Genomic DNA, 24487 nt, shown 5'->3' on the forward strand with positions numbered 1-24487 from the left:
GGTGTTTTGGTCACTGCTATTATTTGTAATATATTATATTATTTGTAATCAGCACAAATTATCTGTCCCCATATGATCAAATCCACCAATCCCCCCCTGATTTTTTTTTTTACAACTCGAGTACTAGTATCTCTGTAAAAATGAACGATGTAGTATTTAATTTTGAAAATCTTGAGCGGAAGTTGTCTCCACAATGAGCCTTATTTCTACAAAAAAACGACGTTTAAAGGGAAACCAAGGTTGTTGAGGCTTAGCAGGTAGAAGGTAGGTGTTCCTTTATGTTGTCCCTTTAGGTTCCCGGGTTTTAATCCATGCATTCCTCCTCTAAACACACGTTTGGCCGTAGTTTTGCCGTAAAGCCTTGCAGAAATCCAGATCAAGAATCACAAGTGAGGAAGTGCAGGCTAACTAGCTGCTAGGCTAACGGGCTTTTGCCGCGTTCCATTTGTCCTCGGAAGTCGGAATTTCCCAGTTCTAAGTCGGAATTTTCAACTGGAACGCCCCTTGAAGTCGGAGTTCCCCCTGGGAAAGTGGGAGAAGCTTCACCACCTCCGAGTTACCATTCCAAGATGGCTGCCATGCCCAGTTCCCAGTTCCGATTTCCGAGATAAATGGAACGCGGCATTTAACCGGTTCAGGTGAGAAAACTAGTTTATCTGCTTAAAGTGGCTCCCTGGAAATAAATGACTGAATTAATAGGATTAAATGCTCGCTGGATCTACGCTGTCATAGTTCTATTGAGTCTTTTTAAGAATAGTTACGTATAATTGTTCAAAATGGCAGTGGGGGTCGAGTTTTAATGGCTCGTATTTGTATTTGTATTTTTAATTTATTTTTGTAAATTTGACATTTTTTTTTTACGAGTCACTCGATTTTTTTTATTTTTTTTTATTTTTTTTGGGCCATTGAGAAGTAAATGCATAACTGGTGTTTATCACATTATCTTCAAAAAAACTGTCAGGTTAATTGTTAACAGAAAATTAATTTTCCCTTTTTAGATTACATTAGATTGTCCTTTTGATTTGATTTGTTTTATTTTATTTTTGTACATGTAAAAAAAAAACACTTCATGAGAAGTTTAAGAAAACAAAACGACAAAACAAAGAGTTTCATCCTTTTAAAACTAGTTATCTTGATTTACATGTGCCAAAAAAGGAGTAGGAAGAAGTGTAAATTTATTTAATCCTACCCCCATTCACTGATCATTTAACCTGTATTTATAAATATTCACACACTGTACTCACACTGCTAAATAACAGTATTATTATTATTATTGTTATTATTATTATTATTATTATTATTAGATACTGTAATTATACTCACACACATACCTATACATACATACAAATAGTTGAATATTTCTATATATTTGTACACACATGCCCATATAAATATTTATATAAATATACTTATTTACACTATACTGTATCTGCTCTACAGTCGTGTCTCAGAAAATTTGAATATTGTGATTTTTCTGTAATGCAATTACAAAAACTAAAATGTCATACATTCTGGATTCATTACAAATCAACTGAAATATTGCAAGCCTTTTATTATTATAATATTGCTGATCATGGCTTACAGCTTAAGAAAACTCAAATATCCTATCTAAAAAAAATAGAATATTCTGGGAATCTTTATCTTAAACTGTAAGCCATAATCAGCAATATTAAAATAATAAAAGGCTTGCAATATTTCAGTTGATTTGTAATGAATCCAGAATGTATGACATTTTTGTTTTTTTAATTGCATTACAGAAAATAAAGAACTTTATCACAATATTCTAATTTTCTGAGACAGTCCTGTATATCTTTGTATATATCTACTTACACACATAATCACACCATACATATATATATGTATACCCATACATACGCATACACCCATACATACCTACATATATGTGTGTATATATATATATATATATATATATATATATATATATATATATATATATATACACACACATGCATACATACACATATAATTCCTTTATTCCTTTATCCTTTATTCCTCCCTCAGTGGGGAAATTTGCTTTGTGCAGCAGTTGAAGATGCAGCAGTATATAATAAAAAAAAATATAAACAGTATATACATTGGAATGACAATAAAAGTACGAGAAAGAGGTAGGGAGATATTGCACATCATGTTGTTATTGTCCATTACTACTGTGATTACTACTTTAGTGTAAAACTAAACGTTACGTTACAGATACATCATCTCTGAAATCAAAACATTTCAAAAACGTATGATAGATGGCGATGAGGGATCTGGCTGTTTAACTTCCATCCAGAATTTGAAGCGGGGTGTACAAGGCAGCTACTGAACGTAATAAAAAATGACCTTTTCACCCCACCCGTCCAACAATCAGTGAGACAAAAGGTGATTGATTCCTTTTCAAAAGCTGTCAAATCCATTCATAGATTACTGCCCATGCCTTACTTCTAAAGTTTATCACTAAATCTGCCTATTAACACCTGAAAAACATAAGCTAAATTAAGGTTTCTGTCTAAACAAGACATGGAAAAACTTATTCATGCATTCATTTTCAGTAGGTTGGATTATTGCAAGGGCATCTTTACAGGCCTTAACAAGAAATCAATCAGGCAGCTGCAGCTGATCCAGAACGCTGCCGCCAGAGTCCTTACAAACACCAGGAAACTGGACCGTATTACACCAGGAAACTGGACCGTATTACACCAGGAAACTGGACCGTATTACACCAGGAAACTGGACCATATTACACCAGGAAACTGGACTATATTACACCAGGAAACTGGACCACATTACACCAGGAAACTGGACCGTATTACACCAGGAAACTGGACCATATTACACCAGGAAACTGGACTATATTACACCAGGAAACTGGACCACATTACACCAGGAAACTGGACCGTATTACACCAGGAAACTGGACCATATTACACCAGGAAACTGGACCACATTACACCAGGAAACTGGACCACATTACACCAGGAAACTGGACCGCATTACACCAGGAAACTGGACCATATTACACCAGGAAACTGGACCATATTACACCAGGAAACTGGACCATAATACACCAAGAAACTGGACCATATTACACCAGGAAACTGGACCGCATTACACCAGGAAACTGGACCGCATTACACCAGGAAACTGGACCGCATTACACCAGGAAACTGGACCATATTACACCAGGAAACTGGACCATATTACACCAGGAAACTGGACCATATTACACCAGGAAACTGGACCACATTACACCAGGAAACTGGACCATATTACACCAGGAAACTGGACCATAATACACCAAGAAACTGGACCATATTACACCAGGAAACTGGACCATATTACACCAGGAAACTGGACCATATTACACCAGGAAACTGGACCATATTACACCAGGAAACTGGACCACATTACACCAGGAAACTGGACCATATTACACCAGGAAACTGGACCATATTACACCAGGAAACTGGACCACATTACACCAGGAAACTGGACCATATTACACCAGGAAACTGGACCACATTACACCAGGAAACTGGGCCGCATTACACCAGGAAACTGGGCCGCATTACACCAGGAAACTGGGCCGCATTACACCAGGAAACTGGACCATATTACACCAGGAAACTGGGCCGCATTACACCAGGAAACTGGACCACATTACACCAGGAAACTGGACCACATTACACCAGGAAACTGGGCCGCATTACACCAGGAAACTGGACCATATTACACCAGGAAACTGGACCATATTATACAAGGAAACTGGACCATATTATACCAGGAAACTGGACCATGTTACACCAGGAAACTGGACCATGTTACACCGGTCATGAAATCGCTACACTGGCTTCCAGTGAGTCAAAGGATAGAGTTTAAAGTTTTACTGCTGGTCTACAAAGACAAAATCCATGCTGGATCTGTTAGTTCCTATGAAGCTCCCAGACCCCTGAGGTTCATCTGGATCTGGTTTGTTGTGGTACCAGAACCAATCAAGGTTCATCAGCGTTCAGTTATTCTGCTCCTCACCGGTGGAACAAACTTCCTGTAGACCTGAGGTCTGCTGCAACTGTAGATCCTTTAAATCAGGATAAAAACATTACTGTTTACTGAAGCGTACTCTTAAATGAAATACTTACCTGCGGTACTCTACTGCCCTTACTTTTAACAACTTGTGCTTTTTATTATTTTACCTCTTTTCTTATCATTTTATTTGATTTGTTATTTACTGTTTAATTGTGTCTTGCTGCTTTTAATGTGGATGTAAAGCACTTTGAATTATCTTGTGTTGAATTGTGCTGTACAAATAAACTTGCCTTGCCTTCACGCAGGGAGAAAGAAGTAACCAAGTTGAATATATATATCATATATTGATCAGAAATGTGTCCCCACTGCTGAATGATGATCTTATGTGTCGGGCTCTCCAGATGCATCATGTCTCTTAAATGCACTGCTGGAGTGCAGCTGTGATGTTTTAGTGAGAAGATTGACAGATTAACCGTTTTAAGTCAGTAAAAGCATTACATTTATTTTTAGCATCTTGTTTTTCTCATTTTTCTTAGTTCAATTTTAACTTGCACACTACTTAAAAAAAAAATCATGTTTTCAAAGCCCTCACAACTTCAGGTTTAAGGTAATTGTATCTGTCTCCCCAAAACTTGTATCATGATATTGAGAGAAACCTAAACTTACTGATCTGTGGGGTCCAAGGAACAAAAATAATGTATAGCCACCTCATCTAGGTTTTATGTTTGATTGATCCTGAGGCTGACGGCCATCACTCCCTGGATCAGATCTGTGATTATAACGTGTTTGTGTGGCAGCATTTATCAAACCAAACCAACAGTACAGTATTGTGTATACAGCATTGCTGCGACTGCTGCTTGAGGTCTGTTGGTGTCGTTTTCAGATGCAGAAGCGTCTGTGAGAGATGGAGCCGTCACTGGGACAAGTCAGTCATTGTCCTCTGTTATACAGAATGTAGTGGGTATTATATTATTGAGAGAGACGGTTACCCCTAATTGGAGGCTAATTACCATATTTTCCGCACTATAAGGCGCACCTTCAATGAATGACGTATTTAAAAACTGTTTCCATATGGCGCACTAAATATCTGGTAAAATACCGACTATAGTGGCTGGGGTTGAGTTACGTATCTACCTGATGGAGCTGCGCTACAGGAAATGCTACAAAATCCTACAGCAAATGCAAAAAAAACAAAAAACAAGAAGAAAAGTACCATATGTCAAACTTTACTAACAAAATAAAAACAAGCTTTGCTCCGTCAAAGTCGCCATTATGCGAGTCAGCATCGCTGCTGTCATCTTGAACGTCTGTGACGATTCCTGATGTTTTTAGCGCCGTTACTTTGGCGACACCAACTACAGTAGCTACAATCCCCCTGACTACAGTAACAGACATTACCGTAATGATCATATAAAAGGCGCACTGCCGGTTTTTGAGAAAATTAAATGCTTTAAGGTGCGCCTTATAGTGCGGAAAATACAGTAATCCTAACGTACCTTATCTTCCCTTAAAAACACAACAGCACCAAATACTGCTGACTTCAAACTAAGCAGTTGTTGAGAATGGGTTTAAAGCAACTCTATGTAACTTTTCCACCTTAATCTAATATTTCATCATCATCATTGTGATGGTACATCAACTTCCAACAGGTTTAATGAACCTCTGTCATGGTCTGAGGGATCTGTATCGCCTTCACTGGCACTATGTAACTTTGAGGAGCATGGTAGGAAACCTGCCACACTAAAAAACTACACATTTTTACGGCTTTGACTGCTTTACGGCATACGTCACTTCCCCCTCCTTCCCGATTCGTAGTCGAGACTAAAATGGGCGAGGCGTGGAGCGCAGCTCCGCAGAAGCTGGTAACCCGTTGCTGTGTTGTAGCTGCAGCAGCTCCACACACAACAGACGTGGGGAAAAGATCCTAATGGTTTAACTTTTCACCGCTTTCCTGCTCGGAGGCAGAACCACGGAGGCCGGCCAATTATCTGAGATAACAAATTAATAGAGTAAAAGAGTCGTCGGCTCGGTTGGATCGCGGCTGTAACGAGTCCGACCAAACATAACGTTCACAGACGGGCGTCGGATCAAAACACGGGTTTATTAAACCACAAACAAACACTCACAGACCGGGGTCGGATCATTCAAACGGGTTTTATTCCCCATTACTCCAGCTAAACCCAGTTGTTGGCCAGCTCTCTGCGGTGCGATTAATTTTGTTGAGGAAAAAATATTAACTATTTGATTTGTAGTTGCAGAGGAAAAAAATAATCTCACAAGGAAAAAAAAATATTGCTCACGCCTCGGAGCCTCTTCCGCATAATATAGCAGTCAAAAAAAAGAAAAGAGAAGTAAGAGTAATACAAAACATGTACTGTATGTTGTACTATTATACAAATGTATTGAAACACATGGCGAGTCAAACATTTACCAAAGCAGCTGCCAAACACTCCTAAACAATGTAGCCTAAGACGTGGGTTCTGCAGAACTGTGGCAGTAAATCCTTCTAAAGAGTGGAGCTCCGACGAGGAGCTCCACTCTGTAGTAGGGATTTCTTATGGATCCAAACCGTTAATAATCATTATTTTCTCCATATACCGCTCCCTGGCTTCCTTGTTTAAGGTATCCCGGTAAATTCCAGTTCCTTTCCAGCAGTTTAACATCTTTTTTTTTGCGTTCCGTCTGTTCACTTGGTGAAACAGAAAAGCGTCCTGTCTTCTCTCAAAACAAATGCAGTGACGGGACAGGAGTTTTCCGGCAGTACGCGCTGGTGCTCATGGGAAACGTAGTGTTCTTTCTGGTAAAGCACTACCGCTTTTGTCCAAAAGATGCCGCCAAACTCAGAAAAGCTGAAAGTTACGTTGTGCTGCTTTAACTGAAATTGAATATTTCTTAATATTTGGTGAGACATTTCACACTCAGCATGAAGTTATTTTTTTAGGTATATTACATTTTGATTGCGTAATTGGTGTGATGAGTCATTGACAAACATCAACAGTCACTATATAAATAGTTACTGTCTAAAATTACAAGATTATCTATTTTTAGCTATATGATTTAACATTGATAATGTTTTTAATATTTACGTGAAGAGAGCAGAGACGAGCTCCAGTAGAAGCCAGTTGGCCCTAAAATAGTATAAAATGGTGTAGATGATAGATATGATGGTATTTACTGGTGGCTGTTATTTGATGTCACAGCTAACGACAATCTTCCATAGAAAAACACACTTTTCTACTTGATTCCACCTGATTGGACAATGACACAAGATGGTGTGAATGCTTATGTCTGCCTGTTACAAATAGTGAACCTTTTTCTACAGATAAATTGAGTTTCATGGAATTTCATGTATGAGTTGGGCAACTATCAGCAAGTTATTGATGACTTTTAGTAATTAAAATTAAAAACAAACTGTCTTTGATGGGGCATATATTTGGTGTTTACTACCACAGTGATGAAAGGCTGGCCTGCCTTTTCTTTGTAGCTGAAGAACCTAAGCTTTCTAGTTCCCTACAGTCTTCTCTTTTTACAGTTTCCTCTGAGCTTTTTGTTTAGGAACCAGACCTGTTTGTGTCGGACACAAAAGTCATTTTGTTTGAGTTCATATTCATTCCCTGTCCCCTTTGTCCCCACTCATGTTCCCTCTGAGCCAGGAACACATTCGTATCTGGGCACGGTGTAAAGTGATACAGCTGTCGTTACTCCATAACTGACCTTCACCAAGCGCTTATCCTACAGAGGAAAAAAACATTTTTTAAATTTGTAGCATCAGTAGACATTTGGTCCTGGTCCATATTGTTAAGACCATTATGAAAGATGAGACTAGGTTACATTCACGAGAAGCAGCACAAACACTATGAAGTCCTGCTGCAGAATGCTATTCCTTTACAGTAAATATTGCCTTCTGTCTATTATATATATATATATATATATATATACACAATATTCTGTCTTTTGTTCTGAGCAGTGACTGACACACATTCAGAGACAGTTGAGTTGAACATTGAGCTCATACTCGCCTACAATTTCTGCTTCAATGCAGCACCACTCACAGTTTTACAGTTATAAAAAGTACTTTGATTAATAATTTTTATCAAAAGTGTGAGTAGTTTCTTCATCCTTGTGTTTCTGTCTTTTTTTTTTTTTTTTTTTACATTAAATGGATCTTCAATTTTAAAGTTAAACAAACCATAACAATTAAATGCGAAAGCAGGTTTTTATTTCTTGGCTGGTTGAATACATTAATGCTGTGTTTTTGGTTCCAAAAAGCAATGAGTATTGTTAATCACCATGGCAACACACCATCTCAACTTAATCGTATACAGGACTCCCAGAAAATTAGAATATTGTGATTTTCTGTAATGCAATTAAAAAAAACTAAAATGTCATACATTCTGGATTCATTACAAATCAACTGAAATATTGCAAGCCTTTTATTATTTTGATATTACTGATCATGGCTTACAGCTTAAGAAAACTCAAATATCCTATCTCAAAAAATGTGAATATTCTGGGAATCTTAATCCTAAACTGTAAACCATGATCAGCAATATTAGAATAATAAAAGGCTTGCAATATTTCAGTTGATTTGTAATGAATCCAGAATGTATGACATTTTTGTTTTTGTTAATTGCATTACAGAAAATAAAGAACTTTATCACAATATTCTAATTTTCTGAGACAGTCCTGTATTGAGTATTGGGTGCATATTTACCAACGATGGCCCTGGTTACTGTTACATAAAAACTTTCCTTTCTCAGGACTTTCAATTTATACAAATACTTTGCATTGACCAACATTCTGCAGCCCGGCGTTTCAAATATGTTAAAGCATAGGACTGCCCAACATCTATTCAAACACTGTCTACTGCTGTTTGCCCCTACAGCGTTGGTGATGCACACAGGTTGGCATGGCAACTGTTTGGTGATTCTTGTACAAAGGGAAGACACCACAGTGATGGGGCTGTTAAAGCAGGAATCCACTTTAAAATGCATATATTGTAGCCACCAATGCACCGGTATCCTGGGTAGATCCTGCTATCGACGATGGGCTATTCTCTATCGACGCTGAGAGTCAGATCCCCGGGGGAGTGACGGGTGTGTTTCTGGCCCTCTAGCTATTTTACGGACTTCATCCGTCTCCCTATTGGCTTGAATTGAATGCAGCAATGGTTCTTCTATTATTTCTCTAGAAATGGACAGAGTATAGACTTCAATAGGACATGACCTGGTGAGTTCCACTACAAGTGTATCATGAAAATGACTTCCAAAAGTCACATTTTTTGCTCTTCTATTTACATGATCTCGCACTCATTTATGCAGTTAGTAATCTCTTGCTAAGTTCTACTTGGCTGTTTTTTTTTCAGTATTAGTTTTCTTGTCATAAGCTGCTAGTAGGAGTTGCTCTAATTGTGAGAAGTATGATTTCTATTTTGTTGTCATGGTTTCAGTGCTACATAGTTTCCTGTGCCAGTTAACCCACGGTTGTGTGAAAATGTGAACTATTTCAACGTCATAGTACTTAGGCCTGTGTTGAAAAAAAATCGATTTTCTGATTCTAAATCGATTCTCATATGAATTCCTAAAAATCGGTTTGTATGTCTAAAGATCAATTTATTTATTTTTATTTATTTTGATTAAAAAAATATATTTTTATTTAATTTTTCCATCATTACGTTTTTGCCTGGTGAACTTTAATCCCAGTAGTTTTGAAAACTCCTCAACTAAATGAACTTTTCTTTAGAGAAAATGCTGGACATTTCAGCTTAAATTTCTAAATGTTATATTAGTTCAATGAAGTTCATATTATCTATATTTACTAGAGCTTGTTTGGTTTCTCTGTTATCGGACACGGTTTGTCATGAAATACCTGAAAAATACCCGGTGCTTCATGTCCAGCTGTGTCTGGTGACAGAATAAATCAGACAAGCTAAAATAATCTGTTTACTGCTTGAGCTGTTGCAATTTCTTTTTTTTTTGTACTTTATATGGATATTGAAATGCCTATTTGAGTTATTTCACAATAATTATTGTGAAATAATTATTTCAATAGTTATTTTACAGTCATATAATCCAGGCAACACTAACCCAAATCAATATCAAATCAAATGGTGATAATCGATTCTGAATCTTAAGAATCGTAATCGAATCGATTCTTGACATTTGAATTGATCCCCAGCTGTAATAGTGCTGTTGTGTCAGGGTGGTGGATTTTGATTTAGGTTTGCTCTGAACTTTCTCGAGGGTCCAGTTGTTTCCCTGTCATGACTTTGTCTTGGTTCTTTTCAGCTTGTTAATCTTTATCACTGCACAATGGACTCCGTTTTTTTGTAAGTGGTCTTAACCTTCCCACATTGATTTGGGAGTAATAGTTGATTCTCTAAGATAGTTGCAGATTGTCTTTATTCCTTTAGTATTGTAAACACGTCGTCCAGAACGCCAAACGGTGTAACCTGTTCTTTTATAAAGCTGACATGAAACATGACAGTTGAGCAGACTGAAGGAAATTGGAAACTCATTAGTTACAACTTTGTCACTGTTTTCCAGTTGTGACTCTGTTGTTACAGTTGTCTGACTGAATTCATAAGTACTAGGTTTGTCCCCATCAGGATTTTTTAGATCTCGGTCACTTGAGTTTGAGTTTCTGCCGATCCCAATTTTTCCCGATCCGATCACTTTTTTTTGCTCCCGATATATTTCCGATACTTTTTCCCGATCAGATCCATTTTGCCATGAATTAAAAAAAAAAAAAAAAAAAAAGACGACTAAAACTAAATTATCCCAAGTTTCTTTTATTGTCCATTGGAAACAACATGGACATTTATTTCAACAAAGTTTATCAGCTCTGGTGCCACAAAATGTAAAAACATGAAATTGTAAACTAAAACAAAAAGTGCAGAATAGTGCAATAACTAAAATAAATAAAGAGGTAGTTGAATGACATCCAGTCAAACTCACAAACACAAGAAAATTAAAATACTTTTTGGCTTAACCTTAGTGCAACATTCTGAATGGATGAATGAATATCAGCAGCTTAATGAACATGAACAGATAGAACATTTCACAATTTAAATATGTAAACCATGTTAGTTTCGCTTACGACGTTAAATGCAACAATATAAAACGATTTAATGTATATTAAAAACATTAATAACTAGGTATGTCCCGATAGTTTTTTTGCCGATACCGATGTTTTGAAAATGCAGCCCGATCGATTGGGACAATAACTAATAAGTGCCCTTTATTTTTCTTCCTAGGTTGCTGGGTCCCGAGGAGTCGTGCCATTCCCTCTTTGTCCTCTCATGCCCCCCCCTCCCGTGTGTGTTTCCCTGTGTAGTGACCCCGTATCCCCGTCCTCCCCCCACCTGATCCCTCCTGTCCTGTTGCCAATCAAGTTCAACGATCACGTCTTACCCCATGCTTGGGACAAAACCAGCTCACTGCCAGACCAATGACTGCCTGGATCGTCCTGCCTGTCAGCTTGTCTGCCTTCTCCATCACAGGAATATGGATAGTGTAAGTGTGTGTTTCTGTTCCTTTGTCATTTACAGGACTGTCTCAGAAAATTAGAGTATTGTGATAAAGTCCTTTATTTTCTGTAATGCAAAAATGTCATACATTCTGGATTCATTACAAATCAACTGAAATATTGCAAGCCTTTTATTATTTTAATATTGCTGATCATGGTTTACAGCTAAAGAAAACTCAAATATCCTATCTCTAAAAATTAGAATATTCTGGGAATCTTAATCTTAAACTGTAAACCATAATTAGCAATATTAAAATAATAAAAGGCTTGCAATATTTCAGTTGATTTGTAATGAATCCAGAATGTATGACATTTTTGTTTTTTTAATTGCATTACAGAAAATAAAGAACTTTATCACAATATTCTAATTTTCTAAGACAGTCCTGTATACCATCATGTTTAACATTTAATTTTACACCCCACCCCACCAAAGTTTGCTTAATAAAAAGGCATGGGGATACTTTTGAGTCAGATCTAATGTCCTTTCTTTTTTTTAAGTCATTAATACATTTTTTTTTTTTCCTTGGATTAGATCAGTCTGCTCCGAAATGCATGACATTTATCCTTTCTATTGTCCTATTCTTTCTCCCTTTAGATATGCCATGGCTGTGATGAATCACCATGTGTGTCCTGTGGAGAACTGGTATGTGATTCTATCATTGTTTTGTCCTTCTATTGAAAAGATCATTCAGGATTGTTTTGTTTTTAAATTATTATTAATATTTTGACTCCAGATTGCGACTAAACTGAAGTAAATGTGTTGCTGTTCCAGGTCTTACAATGTAACATGCACAGAGGAGCTGCCCCGGCCAGGGTTCCCCAAGACGTGCTGCACCATCCAGGACATCCCCCTCATCAGGTCTGCTCCACTTCCTGCTACACTACGTCTTTGTCCTACATACAAAAGACATTCTGTGTCAACAAAGGCATCTTGGGGACAAATGAGCATCTTGTTAGCTTGTGGTTCTGTGTTGGTCTTTACAAATATGCCATTTATGCAAAGCGTGGGTTAATCTGCAAATAAGCCTCTGAAAACAGGGAAGTACGACGGCAGCTCTGTAAGCACCGGGAGACTTTAACTCCACGTGTTCATGCAGGATCTAGATCGGTGTTTCTGAACAGAGGTTTGTGTTAACACTTGGGCTGTCTGAGGGTCAAGGGAGGGTGAAGGGAGGAAAGAAGGAAGGAAAGAAGGAAGAAAGGAGGAAGGAAGGAAGTAAGGAAGGGAGGAAAGATGGAAGGAAGGGGGAAAGGAAGGGAGAAAAGGAAAGAAAGAAGGGAGGGAAGAAGGAAGGAATGGAGAAAATAAGGAAGGGAAGAAGGAAAAGCAAAGAAGGTAATAAAGGAACAAATGACGGAAGGGAGGTAGGAAGAAAAAGGAGTAAAGGAGGGTAAAAAAGGAGGAAAAGAGGAAAGGAAGAAGGAAGGAGAGAGCAGGAGGAAAGAAGGATAGAAGAACTGGGTCATTTTGACTCAAAGACAGTACAAGGGTTAAAGCTGGGTCATGGTAAAACCGGATAAAATCAGGTAAAACCAGGACCAGAACTTGTTCTTAGCAGATGTTCTTCAGACGGGGAGTCAGAGATGCAACGTGCACTTTCTATTTTGAAAAGACAATTTTTATGTTTGTGCCACTCACTGCTTAGTAACTGTTTAATAAATACAGTTTTGGTAAATTTGACTTATTCCCCCTTTTTGCATGAAAGTTTAAAATGAGCATATATTAATGCAGTATGAACAAGAATGTTTTAATGTAGACGTATAGAATCATCATACTGGTGTGATTGTAGCATCAAAGTGTTAATTTAAGGCTAAGGCAAAATATAGAGATATACAGTTGAGGAAGATTTTATTAGCCCCCTTACAAAATAGTGCTTGTTTTCTAAGTGTTTTCCAAGTGATATTAACCAAATAAACTGAACACAGCTTTTTGTAGACTTTATAGTTTTATTTTGGATGCTTACACTATTTTATATTCCACTCAGAAATGAAGATATTATACAAAACACAAAAACTACCAGAGTCAAAATGATTAGCCCCCCACACCCTAATAGTCAATTGTGTATCCTTTTTGCTGTATTACTGCCTGCAGACATTTGTTGTGGTTTACAACAAGTCTCTCACACTTCATTTGAGGAATCCTGGCCCATTCTTCTTCGGCAAATCTCTCCAGTTCCTCTAGATTTGATGTGTGCCTGGCATGGACATGTTTCTTTAGGTCACCCCACAGATTTTCTATTGGATTTAAGTCAGGGCTTTGTGCAGGCCATTCAATGACATTCACTTTGGTCGTCTGGAGATAGTTCTTCACCAAGAGGGAGGTGTGTTTAGGATCCTTGTCATGTTGGAAGATGAAGTGACGTCTCAGACCCAGTTTCACAGCTGACTGCCTAAGGTTCTCTTTCAAAATAGCCAAATATTTTTCTTTATTCATGATTCCATCCACCTTGACAAGATTTCCTGTTCCAGATGCACTGAAGCATCCCCACAGCATAATACTCCCACCACCATGCTTCACTGTGGGGATGGTGTTCTTTGGATTGAATGCCTGTCCTTTTTTTCTCCAAACCTAAGCAGTGTCCCTGTGGCCAAAGAGCTCTAGTTTAGTCTCGTCAGACCATAAGACACGCTTCCAGTATGAATAATCTTTCTCCAGGTTGTCTCGAGCATACTGAAGTCTGGCTTGAAGGTGCCTCTTCCTCAAAAGTGGGGTTTTTCTTGGTCTGCACCCTCGTAGGTCATTCCTGTGCAGAGCTCTAGTTATGGTCTTCTTCGAGACAATCAGTACGTGCACATGCAGCGATTCAAACTGGTTGGAGATCATTTGCACACATCGTACTGACTTTTAAACTGCATGTGAACACCTTAAGTCAGTCAAGTCAATCTGATCAGACTGGATTCATCAACCCGCTTGCAGCACCTAGATAAGCCAGTCGCAACCGCCTTGTTAATGCCATGTGTACGGGGACATGGATATTACAGTCTGCGCATGCTCGAGATTTTCCCCCGGGTGGGGTTTTCCCCCGGGGGAGGGGATTCACCCGGAAGTGAAAGGAGACGACGCAACGCTGCTCAGTAGTAGCACCCTGGGGTGTCGTTTGACTGCTTCAGGGGTGTCGTCAAAATATTTCCTATTCTGACATTTCATATATAAATACTGTATTTTCGCGACCATACGGGCGCCGTGTGGAAAGGCACAGTCTTGTGTCATTTCTGTATTTAAAACACACACGGCGCACCGACCGAAAAGGCACACACACAACAACACACACACACACAAGCACACAAGCGTGCTATTTAAAAATACAGCGGGAACAAAACTTTGTTTGATTGTAGGCTACTTTATTTCAGTTTTTACATTAATCAAACCCATTAAGTCTCATCCTCTGTTTCTGCATTAAAGAGCTCCGCTAAATCAGCTGTGCCAGTCCGAACTTCTCGCTGTCAGAGTCACGTTCCGTGCCGTGCGGCGCCTCGGAAATGCACGCTTTTGCAAAAGCTCGCAAAATAGTCCCAGCAAACACGTTAGCCCACGGATCAACAATCCATCTGCAAACTGTGGCATAATTCGCCCGGCGCTGCTTCACTCCTGGAGAAACTCTTCTCCCTCTCAGTCATCCGTCGCTCACACGCCGCTCGCAGCCTTAAGTCTGATTTATGGTTCTGCGTTAACCAAGGCAGAGAAAACGCCGTAGGTTATGCGGCGACGCACACGTATGGTGCGCTTCGCCGCGTACGTTACGGCGTAAGCTCTGCGTCGATTTAACGCGGAACCATAAATCAGGCTTCTTTTCTTTTAAAAGTCACCATAGTTTCTGTCCATCAGCGTGGCAACCAAGCACAATAGTGAACGATGACTTCTACTCTGGTACAGTTAACGTGTTCAAGTTATTGCTACAAAATAATTATTGTTAAGCGGAGGTCAACCGGAAGTGGCTCTTTGTTGAAATGGTTACCATGGTTACCTCGGGTACAGCGCCACCTAGCGTCACGGAGTCAGCCATGCTCTGGTTACAGTGGCTTATTCAAGCTGATTCAGTCTGATCTCAGAACAGCATGTGTAATCAGACAAGTTGATCCAATCTTCTGCATGTCATTATCTGATCAGATCTCCAACCATGTTGAATCGCTGCATGTGTACGTACTGATTCCTGATGTGGCCAAGTCATTTGCCAGCGCCTTGGAAGTTAATCTGGGGTCTCTAGACACGTCTCTCACCAGTTTCCTCTCCAGTCTCTCTGAAATCTTTCTCTTTCTACCTCTGCCAGGGTTTTTCTGCACTGTGTTGCTGTCTTTGGAGCGTTGAATGATGCCTCTCACTCCAGTCCTTGACACCTGGAAACGGTTGGATATCTTCGTATATCCCTCCCCTGCTTTGTGGACATCTATAATTCTTATTCTGAGGTCCACACTGATCTCCTTTGTTTTTGGCATGTTGCTTCCTCAACTGCCAGCTCCATAATGAGGCTTTTATACCATGTTTTGGCTTGAGTTAATTAACTGAATTGAGTGCAATCACCTGTTTGACCTGATTACCTTTATGCACATCACCTGTGAAGGTTAAGCACATCACTGCATAAAAGTGGCTTGTGTGATGACTTAACAAATGGTAATTTCTTCAAGAGGGCTAATAATAATGTCCCTGGTCATTTTAGCTTTTTCTTACATAATAATGTTTTGGTGCACAAATATAAATGTTTTGGCACATATAATGACAAATTGTATGTTCAGGAATGCTCTGCTAGAACCGCCTTGCTCTGCTAAAAAGGATCTTGCCAGAAACTTGAAAAAACTTAAAATTCCATAGGGGGGCTAATAATATCGTCCTAAACTGTATATCGTGTATCGTGACATGGCCTAAAAATATGGAGATATTAATAAAAGGCCATATTGCCCAGCCCTAGTATGGATTATAATTTAAAAAAAGAGAGAAGTTATAGTAGAAGAAAGATACTGTAACAAATGATACAGTTTGGTGGGGAAATGTAAATACTTTGTTTTGTACTATTTTTACTGTGATCACTAATCCGTCACCACCTTGTTGCTGAACTGTCGTCGTCGCCAGAGCCGTCACAGTTTCCTTGACTTGAATACCGCTGGGTAGATATGGTCCCTGTAAAGTCGTGTAAAGCTGCTGCAGCTTCATCTGGACAAACTTTAAACATTCTTTAGGAAATTTCAGGAAACTTTTAATCAGGTGGTAGAGGAGAAGAAGGGAAATGTAGCATTTATTTATTTGTATTTGGTCTTAACTTTAAGTGTGTATTGTCTTCATTCCTGTAGTAAATGTGGCTCTTTCCCCCCGGAGAGCTGCCTGTTCAGCCTCATCGGCAACGTTGGAGCCTTCATGGGTGAGTCTTCGCTGCACTGGTGGCTCGATGGCACGATGATTAGGGTGTAACGATACACTAATCTCACCATACGATACGATACACGATACTGAGGTCACGATAACGATACGATATTGTAGCAGTATTTTTTTAACAACCTTGAATGAGGAACATATGACTGGAAAATATGGTCTTTTATTTGAAAGACACAAAATACAAAACAATGCTGTACGTTTGCCCTATTGTTCCAGTTTGTAATGCTTTATAACTGTTTAAGTTTTAAAGAGAAACCCAGGCCAACCATTTTCCACAAACTGAACTAAAAGTAAATGTCAGGTTTGCATTAAGTACAAATATTTTGCCATAAACTGAATAGTTTCTCTCATGTATGATTTGACTTTTTACTTTTCCAGATATTTAACTAAAATCAAATAAATAAATAAAAGTAAATAAATACATACAATTTTACATCATAAAACAGATTGATTCATGCTCACCTTATAAGTGTAAGAGGAGATTTATTTTAGTTAAGAAGGTTATTTTGGTAATTCAGGGTTCATTATTTTATAAATCTATTCTTTATATTCTGATGTAAATCAGGGACTATAATGACACTAGTCAGTTTATCTGTAGTGATTAGTCTGTTTTAGATTGGGCGGAGTGATACGCCACAGTACGGCACTAGGGGAGGGAGGGAGGATATGAGCCTGAAAGAAAGAAAGAAAGAAAGAAAGAAAGAAAGAAAGAAAGAAAGAAAGAAAGAAAGAAAGAAAGAAAGAAAGAAAGAAAGATAAATTCCCGTTGATGACGTTTTTGTATTGGTATTTTTTTTATCGTTATCAGAATAAATGCCAGAAATTATCATGATAAATTTTTTTGTCCATACCGCCCATCCCTAAATAAACTTACTCTGTACTTTGCAGTGAACTTGTATAAAAGTTAAAAACTTAATAGATTATGATGGTAATAAATTTGAGCCTGCGTTTGCTTTTTTTTTCTTTTTTACAAAAATTGTGTGCGTGCATTTGCATTTCTCTTTAATCATCCTTCTAAAAGTAATACAGCTGAGGTTTTGCTTCCCCTGCATGTTTCCCACATAGATGAGCCAGCAGCCTCCAGGAGTTACATGGCTGCTTAATGATCAATAATGAAGCAGTTTTCCTGCCCCCCCCCCTGCACCTTCCACGGCCTTCCTCCATTACTCACCCGTGTGGTGTTTTATCACCGCTCACTTCTGCCCCAGCGCCCCCCCCCCTGTTCTTAATTGCTTCCCCCCTGCTGATGTTTATCATTTCACCTTTCGCTCTTTTTCTTTTTTTTTCTGCTCCCCCCTCCCCCAGCTCATTATCTGGTTTCCTTGCATGTGTAAATCTTCTGCATTGCTTCTTTAGTTCTCAAGTGTAGAAGCCTAGTGACACCTAATTTTACGGTTTAATATTGTTTGTTTTTTTGGGTAGGGATGGGCGGTATGGACAAAAAAATGTATCACTAACGATAAAAATGACGATAAAAAAAATACCAATTCAACTCCACCTTTGTAACTATAAATCTATCACCACATTCAGTCTTTGGAGCCAAAACACTGCTGTAAAAGATACTAAATGCTACTAAACTACACCAATTAAATTGAATTGATAAAAACTTCTTTCTTTCATTCATTCATTCATTCATTCATTCATTCATTCATTCATTCATTCATTCATTCATTCATTCATCCGTACACAAAAACGTCATCAATGGGAATTTATCATGGGGAATTTTACTGACTGTATATCGTGTAAAACGGTAAAATATTGCCCATTCCTAGTTTTGGGGGGGTGAAGATGTTCTGTTTGTCAACAAACACCCCTCCCTCGCATTTCACAGTGAGAGGCCTCAGCAGAAACTACACTGTTACTGTGATTTGTTAGTAGTGATATTATCATGTGTTAGTAGTGATACTATCATGTGTTAGTAGTGATACTATCATGTGTTAGTAGTGATACTATCATGTGTGTGATGAGCAGCTGTGGGAGGAGTAGACCAGACTGTCCAGGGTAGAGGTTGCTGACTGCCAGTCTTTAATTTAATTTAACCTAAATAACTCTGGAAGTAATAAAGAGCATCATACTTGATGGCACTTGAAGAAAAAGTGAGTACAATAAATATCCGTTATGGCCATTATGATATATATAAATAAAAGTAACGCTGCAAACAGAAACAAACGCTGCTGCAAATAAAAGAAACGCTGCAAATATAAAGAATTTTTTCTGTTCTGCTGTCACTAATGATGCCACGCCCCTCTCAGTTGATGTCACGCCCCCTATGCCAGATCGGGGCCAAAAGTCTGAAACTGAAAAAAAGATGTGAAACTGAAAAAAAAAATTTAAACTAAAAAAATAAGTTCATGATCAAAACTTGAATTTTCAGGTTCAAATTTTATTTTCAAATTAGCAAAACTTTTGGCCTTGATTTGGCTCCGTAGCCTTTAGGCCTGTAATTCAGTCTTATCTCATTATTTTCTGAATAAAGTTTAATAATTTCCCCCGCAGTGGTGATGGTGTGTTTCCTGCGCTACGCCCAGGTGATCGAGCACAGCCACCGCTGCTGGATCAACACCAGCGCTCTGGTGTCGGGCTGCACCAACGCCATCGGCCTGGTGATGGTGGGAAACTTTCAGGTAAACAATTTACCATAATTACACTTTATCCAGCTGAATTTAACGCTGCAGATGCTTGTGATTATGTGTAAAAGCAGGAGAATGTGAGGAAATGCAGCTGTTTGTGTCTCTCAGGTGGACCACGCCAAATCTCTCCACTACGTCGGTGCTGGTGTTGCGTTTCCAGCCGGGCTGCTGTTCGTGTGCCTGCAGTGTGTGCTCACCTACCGGGTGGCCGTGACCGCCCTCGACTACTGGATGGCTCATTTCCGGGTGGCTCTGGCGCTGGGAGCCATGATCTCTCTCGTCCTCAGTATCCACTATTCCTGTTTTATTAGAAACTCCTTCATCTCAGTCACTAATGGTTTTAAGACTTGGCCCTTCATCACTGCCACTCTTTCTCACATTAACTTGATCATAATTTGATATGACATCTGGCTCCCTTATGGTCTAGCTCAGGGGTCAGCAACCCAAAATGTTTTAGAGCCATATTGGACCAAAAACACAAAAAACTAATATGTCTGGAGCCGCAAAAAATGAAAAGTCTTGTTTCAGCCTTAAAATGAAGACAACACATGCTGCATGTTTCTGTATTAGTTATAACTGGGGGGAGATTTTTTTTCATTATGCACTTCGAGAAAAAAGTCGAAATGTTGAGAAAAAAGTCGAAATGTCAAGATTAATGTTGAATTACAATCTCGAGAAAAAAGTCGAAATGCCAAAAAAAAGTCAAAATTTAGAGAAAAAAGTCGAAATTTAGAGAAAAAAGTCGAAATGTTGAGATTAAAAACGAAAGGAAAAAGGAAGAAAAAAAGAGAAAAAATAAGAGAATAAAAGGGAAAAAAAGAAGAAAAAAAAGGAAAAAAAAGGTCAAACATTTTTGAAAAAGCTCCAGGAGCCACTAGGGCGGTGCTAAAAAGCCACATGCGGCTCTAGAGCCGCGGGTTGCTGATCCCTGGTCTAGCTGCTTGCGACTACGAATGGGAATTGATAAGATTTTTCCGATTCCATTTTCGATTCTGTTTAACGATTTGTTTTATATCTTTGAACAAAAAAATACAAGTGAGGTCTTAAGACGTCCCCAACCTTGAGCTCCTCGATGGTGTCAAGGGGTCCCCAGAAAAAATGATTTGTTTTGAAAATAAATATATTAAATAATAATACAACAAATATTCTTCTAATAGAAATTTAAATTCTTCTTTTTTAAAAGGATATCTGAGCTGAGCACTCAAAAATAAAGCTACGTCAGCCAGTGACAAATACAATCAACTCAAGTTTAATGGAACTGTGTATTGTGCAATTCTGCAACCATCAACTATGAAGAATTAACAATTCTCTTGCAGAAAAATAAGCGTATCTGCTTTTTCAGGAAGGATACGCGATCTTTCTGGACTTATGGAGAACAAGTCGCCCTGTTGTCGTCCTTTTTGGTAAAATGTAACCAAACTTTCGAGCGTTTATGCCGCGCAACGTGAGCGGTGACGTCATTCACTGGAATCGATAAGGGAATCATTTGGAAAAAAGGCAAATGATCCAAGGAATTGAAACACTGAGAACCGGTTCTCGATTCCCATCCCTACTTGTGACATCTCTCATCTTAGCGGTCATTATTCTCTCATGTGCCGCTGCAGGAGGAAGGGGGGGGGGTGTTAATGTTGGGGCCAATCCCAATACTCCCCCTACTTTCTACCACTACCCCTAAAAAAGAAGGGACAGATTTTAGGGCACTTGAAATCCCAGGTCTGTCCCAATACTCCCCCTTCTCCTACTTTCAGCACCACCACTAAAATCAGGAAGCTGAGAGCTAAAAGATGTTTTAATTTCAGCTGTAGCGCTGTTAATATGCCACTTTATTAAGTTTAATATTTTTTCAGGCGTAAAAGGAACCGTTAAGATCCCCAACCTGGGCTCAGTTTATCCAAATAACGCCTTAAGAAATTTGATTCGATGTTTTCGGCGATAAGATAAGATAAGGAGTCCGGAGCAGCAGCAGCTCACGGCCGGGTCAACCTGCAACCTGTAATAAATAATTTAGGAAGATAAATGTTGGTTTAATAGATGAAATCTAACAGTTGTAGCTACGCCTGTTAAGAAATTTGCTCTGAAAATTTCGGGATTTCTGCCTGACTGCCGGCTCGGGAGCTGATTTATGGGTCCGTGTTAAATCGAAACAGACCCTACGGCGTAGGGTACGTAACCTACGCCGTAGGCTCTGCGTTGGTGTAACGCAGAACCATAAATCAGCCTTTATTCTGGCGAGATCTTCGCAACAACGGGCAAACGAGGGATTATGTACATTCACTGAGAGAATATTATGAAAGTAAAATATATATTTTTCGCTAGAAATGTAATGAAAACGCATTTTTATGCAGAAACTAACTCAAAATATTGATTTTATTCACTAAAAAATAAGAAATGTGCACCATGTTTTTTTTTTTTGCATGTTTCTTTATCAGTTATAACTGGGGGAAGATTTTTTTTTCATTATGCAGTTCGAGAAAAAAGTTGAAATGTCGAGATTAAAAAGGAAAGGAAAAAGGAAGAAAAAAAGAGGAAAAAACGGAAAAAAATAAGAAGAAAAAAAAAAAAGGGACAAAAGGTCAAGCATTTTTGAAAAAGCTCCAGAGCCACTAGGGCGGCTCTGGAGCCGCGGGTTGCTGACCCCTGCCCTAGGTGGAAAGAGGAATTGGGACACCACTACCCTCACGGGAACGTGCAAAATTTAGGGGTAGGGCTGAAAAGTAGGGGTATTGGGAGTGTTGGGAGTGTTGGGACTGGGCCTTGATCTGCCAGAGATGTTTGTCTTCCTTAACTCCTCCTCTTCCAGGTGGGATGTTCTTCATCCACGAGAGCTTCATCCTGCAGCACGCCGCAGCCATCTGTGAGTGGGTGTTCACCGTGGTGATCCTCGTCTACTACGGCACCTTCACGTACGAGTTCGGCACCGTCACCACGGAGACCATGATGGCCGGCCTGCAGCGCAGCCACCTCCGGTCCGGCATCATCATGGCCACCAGCTCCCGCAACTCCACGCTGGGCGGAGCCACCAAGGGGCTCAAGTCCCCCGGGGGCAGCAGCACGTCCACACATCTCAACTGTACCCAGGAGAGCACGGCCATGTTGTAGCTCAGAGTCTCCACCGTCTCCACCGTCTCCACCGGGGCTCCATCAGCTCCACAGGAAGGAGAGGAGGCAACTTGTATCTTTACACAACACCAGGTATTTCCATAGAAAATGCTGTACAAGCTTCTTTTATTTGTTTTTAAACGGCCACTGAAGGAGGTTGAATGTACAGCTAGTCTGACACTGGAACCATGAATGTTCTCCAGTTCGGCTGAAAGAGGCAAATCTGCATGAGAACACGGCGTTTCCTGAAGAGAAGTGTCTTTTTTTTTGTTTTTAAACTGTCACTGTTTTCATGAAAAGAGAACTCTTTAAACCCGCACTCGTTTTTTGTATAATTATTATTTCTTTCACCTCTTTCCCTGCTGACTCTTCTGAGCGTCCCGGCCGTGTTTCCCCGTGTTTTTTAGCTCATTTCTGCACGACACCTAGATGGAATAGCAAAAACTTTTTCTTTGGTTGGATTTTTTTGCGTTGGTAAATGGAAAATGTGATTGTTGGAAAAGCATCTAAAATATGGTTTTTAATGCTATACGCTCTATTTAATCAACACGGAATAAAGTGTCTGAAGGATGTCAAATTTATTAGATTAAACTGAGGATTTTGATACTTTGCACTGATAATTAAAAGTAAAGGTTTTTAAAGGAGCTCGTGTAAAAGTCGGTCTCATCGTCATTACTGTTGCTGTTACTCATTTCAGCGAAGGATCAAGTTTGATCCAACAACGTCTTTGACATTGGTTGCTTTTATTCTTTTATTCTTTTTCCCTCTTTCATGGATCTCATGTCTGATGCAATAACTGCCATCAATCATCCAAAAGATTTTGAATGATGCCTTTTGTCAGTGTTGGAGTTCGAGCTCTTGAGAAGTGAAACTATAATCTGATTAACGTGATTACTAACGTAGTTCTCGTCCACACTGATCCGATTCCAGGCTGGACCCTCGGAAGCCTTATGAGTTTAGAGAAGAGCTTTTCTATTTAGTGACGAGTTTATGTAAACGCCTTTTTATTAAGTTATAAAGACATTTTGTTCCCATTGGAAACCGTTTTACAAGATGTTCCCACACAGTTTATAGAATGGAAAAAGTGTCATGTATCGAACGATTAGGGAGTGTAGCACCCTATAATGTAATCATTTCCTGAAAATGTAATAGAATTTGCACTTAACTCAATCGAAAAAGTAATAAAATCCAATAATGTAATAACTTCACCAATAATGTAATAAAATATCCTGACTGATATTGTAATAACATTTTTACCGATAATGTAATACCATATTATTGGGAATCTATTACATTTTCAGGTGGGTCTTTTTTTTTCTTCCAAAACTGATAATGTAATACTTGACAAATAAGTAATATATATGTTCATTTTCAGTCCAGAGTTCTACATTTTGTGTTTTAAGTATCTAAGAATGTTTTATACGCTGGATTTGAAACACCAGAATGACTATTGGGTTAAATTACAGACTTTGAGTACCATGTAATAAATTCCCAATAATATAATAAGGTATTACATTATTGGTAAAAATGTTATAACAATATCCGTCAGGATATTTTTACATTATTGGGGAAGTTATTACATTATTGGATTTTATTACATTTTTGATTGAGTTAAATGCAAATTTTATTACATTTTCAGGCGTTATTACATTTTCAGGAAATTATTACATTATAGGAAATTATTACATTATAGGGTGCTACAGGGAGATTTATTTAAAAGAAAAACCATTCCTTGTAGTCAAACTCTCTTTAAGATGCTGGTGAATCAGACACAGATCTGCACTGCTCCACCGATGCTTTTACTTCCCCGAGAGTGAGCCAGTACTGAAGTTTCCTTCAT

The 24487-nt window shown here is 38.8% G+C and overlaps 2 protein-coding genes across 3 annotated transcripts in view; both read left to right on the forward strand.

The window, feature by feature from the left end:
• The window catches only part of si:ch73-138n13.1 (titin homolog), a 348772-nt gene that overhangs the window by 125371 nt on the left and 198914 nt on the right, over positions 1-24487 (forward strand). The gene's annotated exons all lie outside the window — the stretch shown is intronic.
• On the forward strand, positions 182-23884 carry tmem150aa (transmembrane protein 150Aa). 2 transcript variants are annotated; one of them, XM_061729790.1, is made up of 8 exons: positions 182-264; positions 11282-11540; positions 12149-12196; positions 12326-12412; positions 16837-16904; positions 19415-19542; positions 19657-19834; positions 22349-23884. In XM_061729790.1, exons 2-8 carry the CDS (start codon positions 11476-11478, stop codon positions 22645-22647), a joined length of 873 nt encoding a protein of 290 aa, XP_061585774.1. In that variant the 5' UTR covers positions 182-264; positions 11282-11475; the 3' UTR covers positions 22648-23884. The 2 variants fall into 2 exon arrangements, with proteins under 2 accessions (XP_061585774.1, XP_061585775.1); XM_061729791.1 differs by lacking the exon at positions 182-264 and adding an exon at positions 614-638.

The sequence above is a fragment of the Cololabis saira genome, chromosome 9 (genome assembly GCF_033807715.1).
Source record: "Cololabis saira isolate AMF1-May2022 chromosome 9, fColSai1.1, whole genome shotgun sequence".
In the NCBI taxonomy this organism is placed as follows: Eukaryota; Metazoa; Chordata; class Actinopteri; order Beloniformes; family Belonidae; genus Cololabis; species Cololabis saira.

What these genes read in the sequence shown, in the direction of transcription:
- tmem150aa (XM_061729790.1), top strand. Translation starts at nt 11,476, where the DNA reads ATGACTGCCTGGATCGTCCTGCCTGTCAGCTTGTCTGCCTTCTCCATC. An exon ending in CAGGACATCCCCCTCATCAG is followed by an intron (nt 12,413 to 16,836) that starts GTCTGCTCCACT and finishes TCATTCCTGTAG; the next exon opens with TAAATGTGGCTCTTTCCCCC. An exon ending in TGATGGTGGGAAACTTTCAG is followed by an intron (nt 19,543 to 19,656) that starts GTAAACAATTTA and finishes TGTGTCTCTCAG; the next exon opens with GTGGACCACGCCAAATCTCT.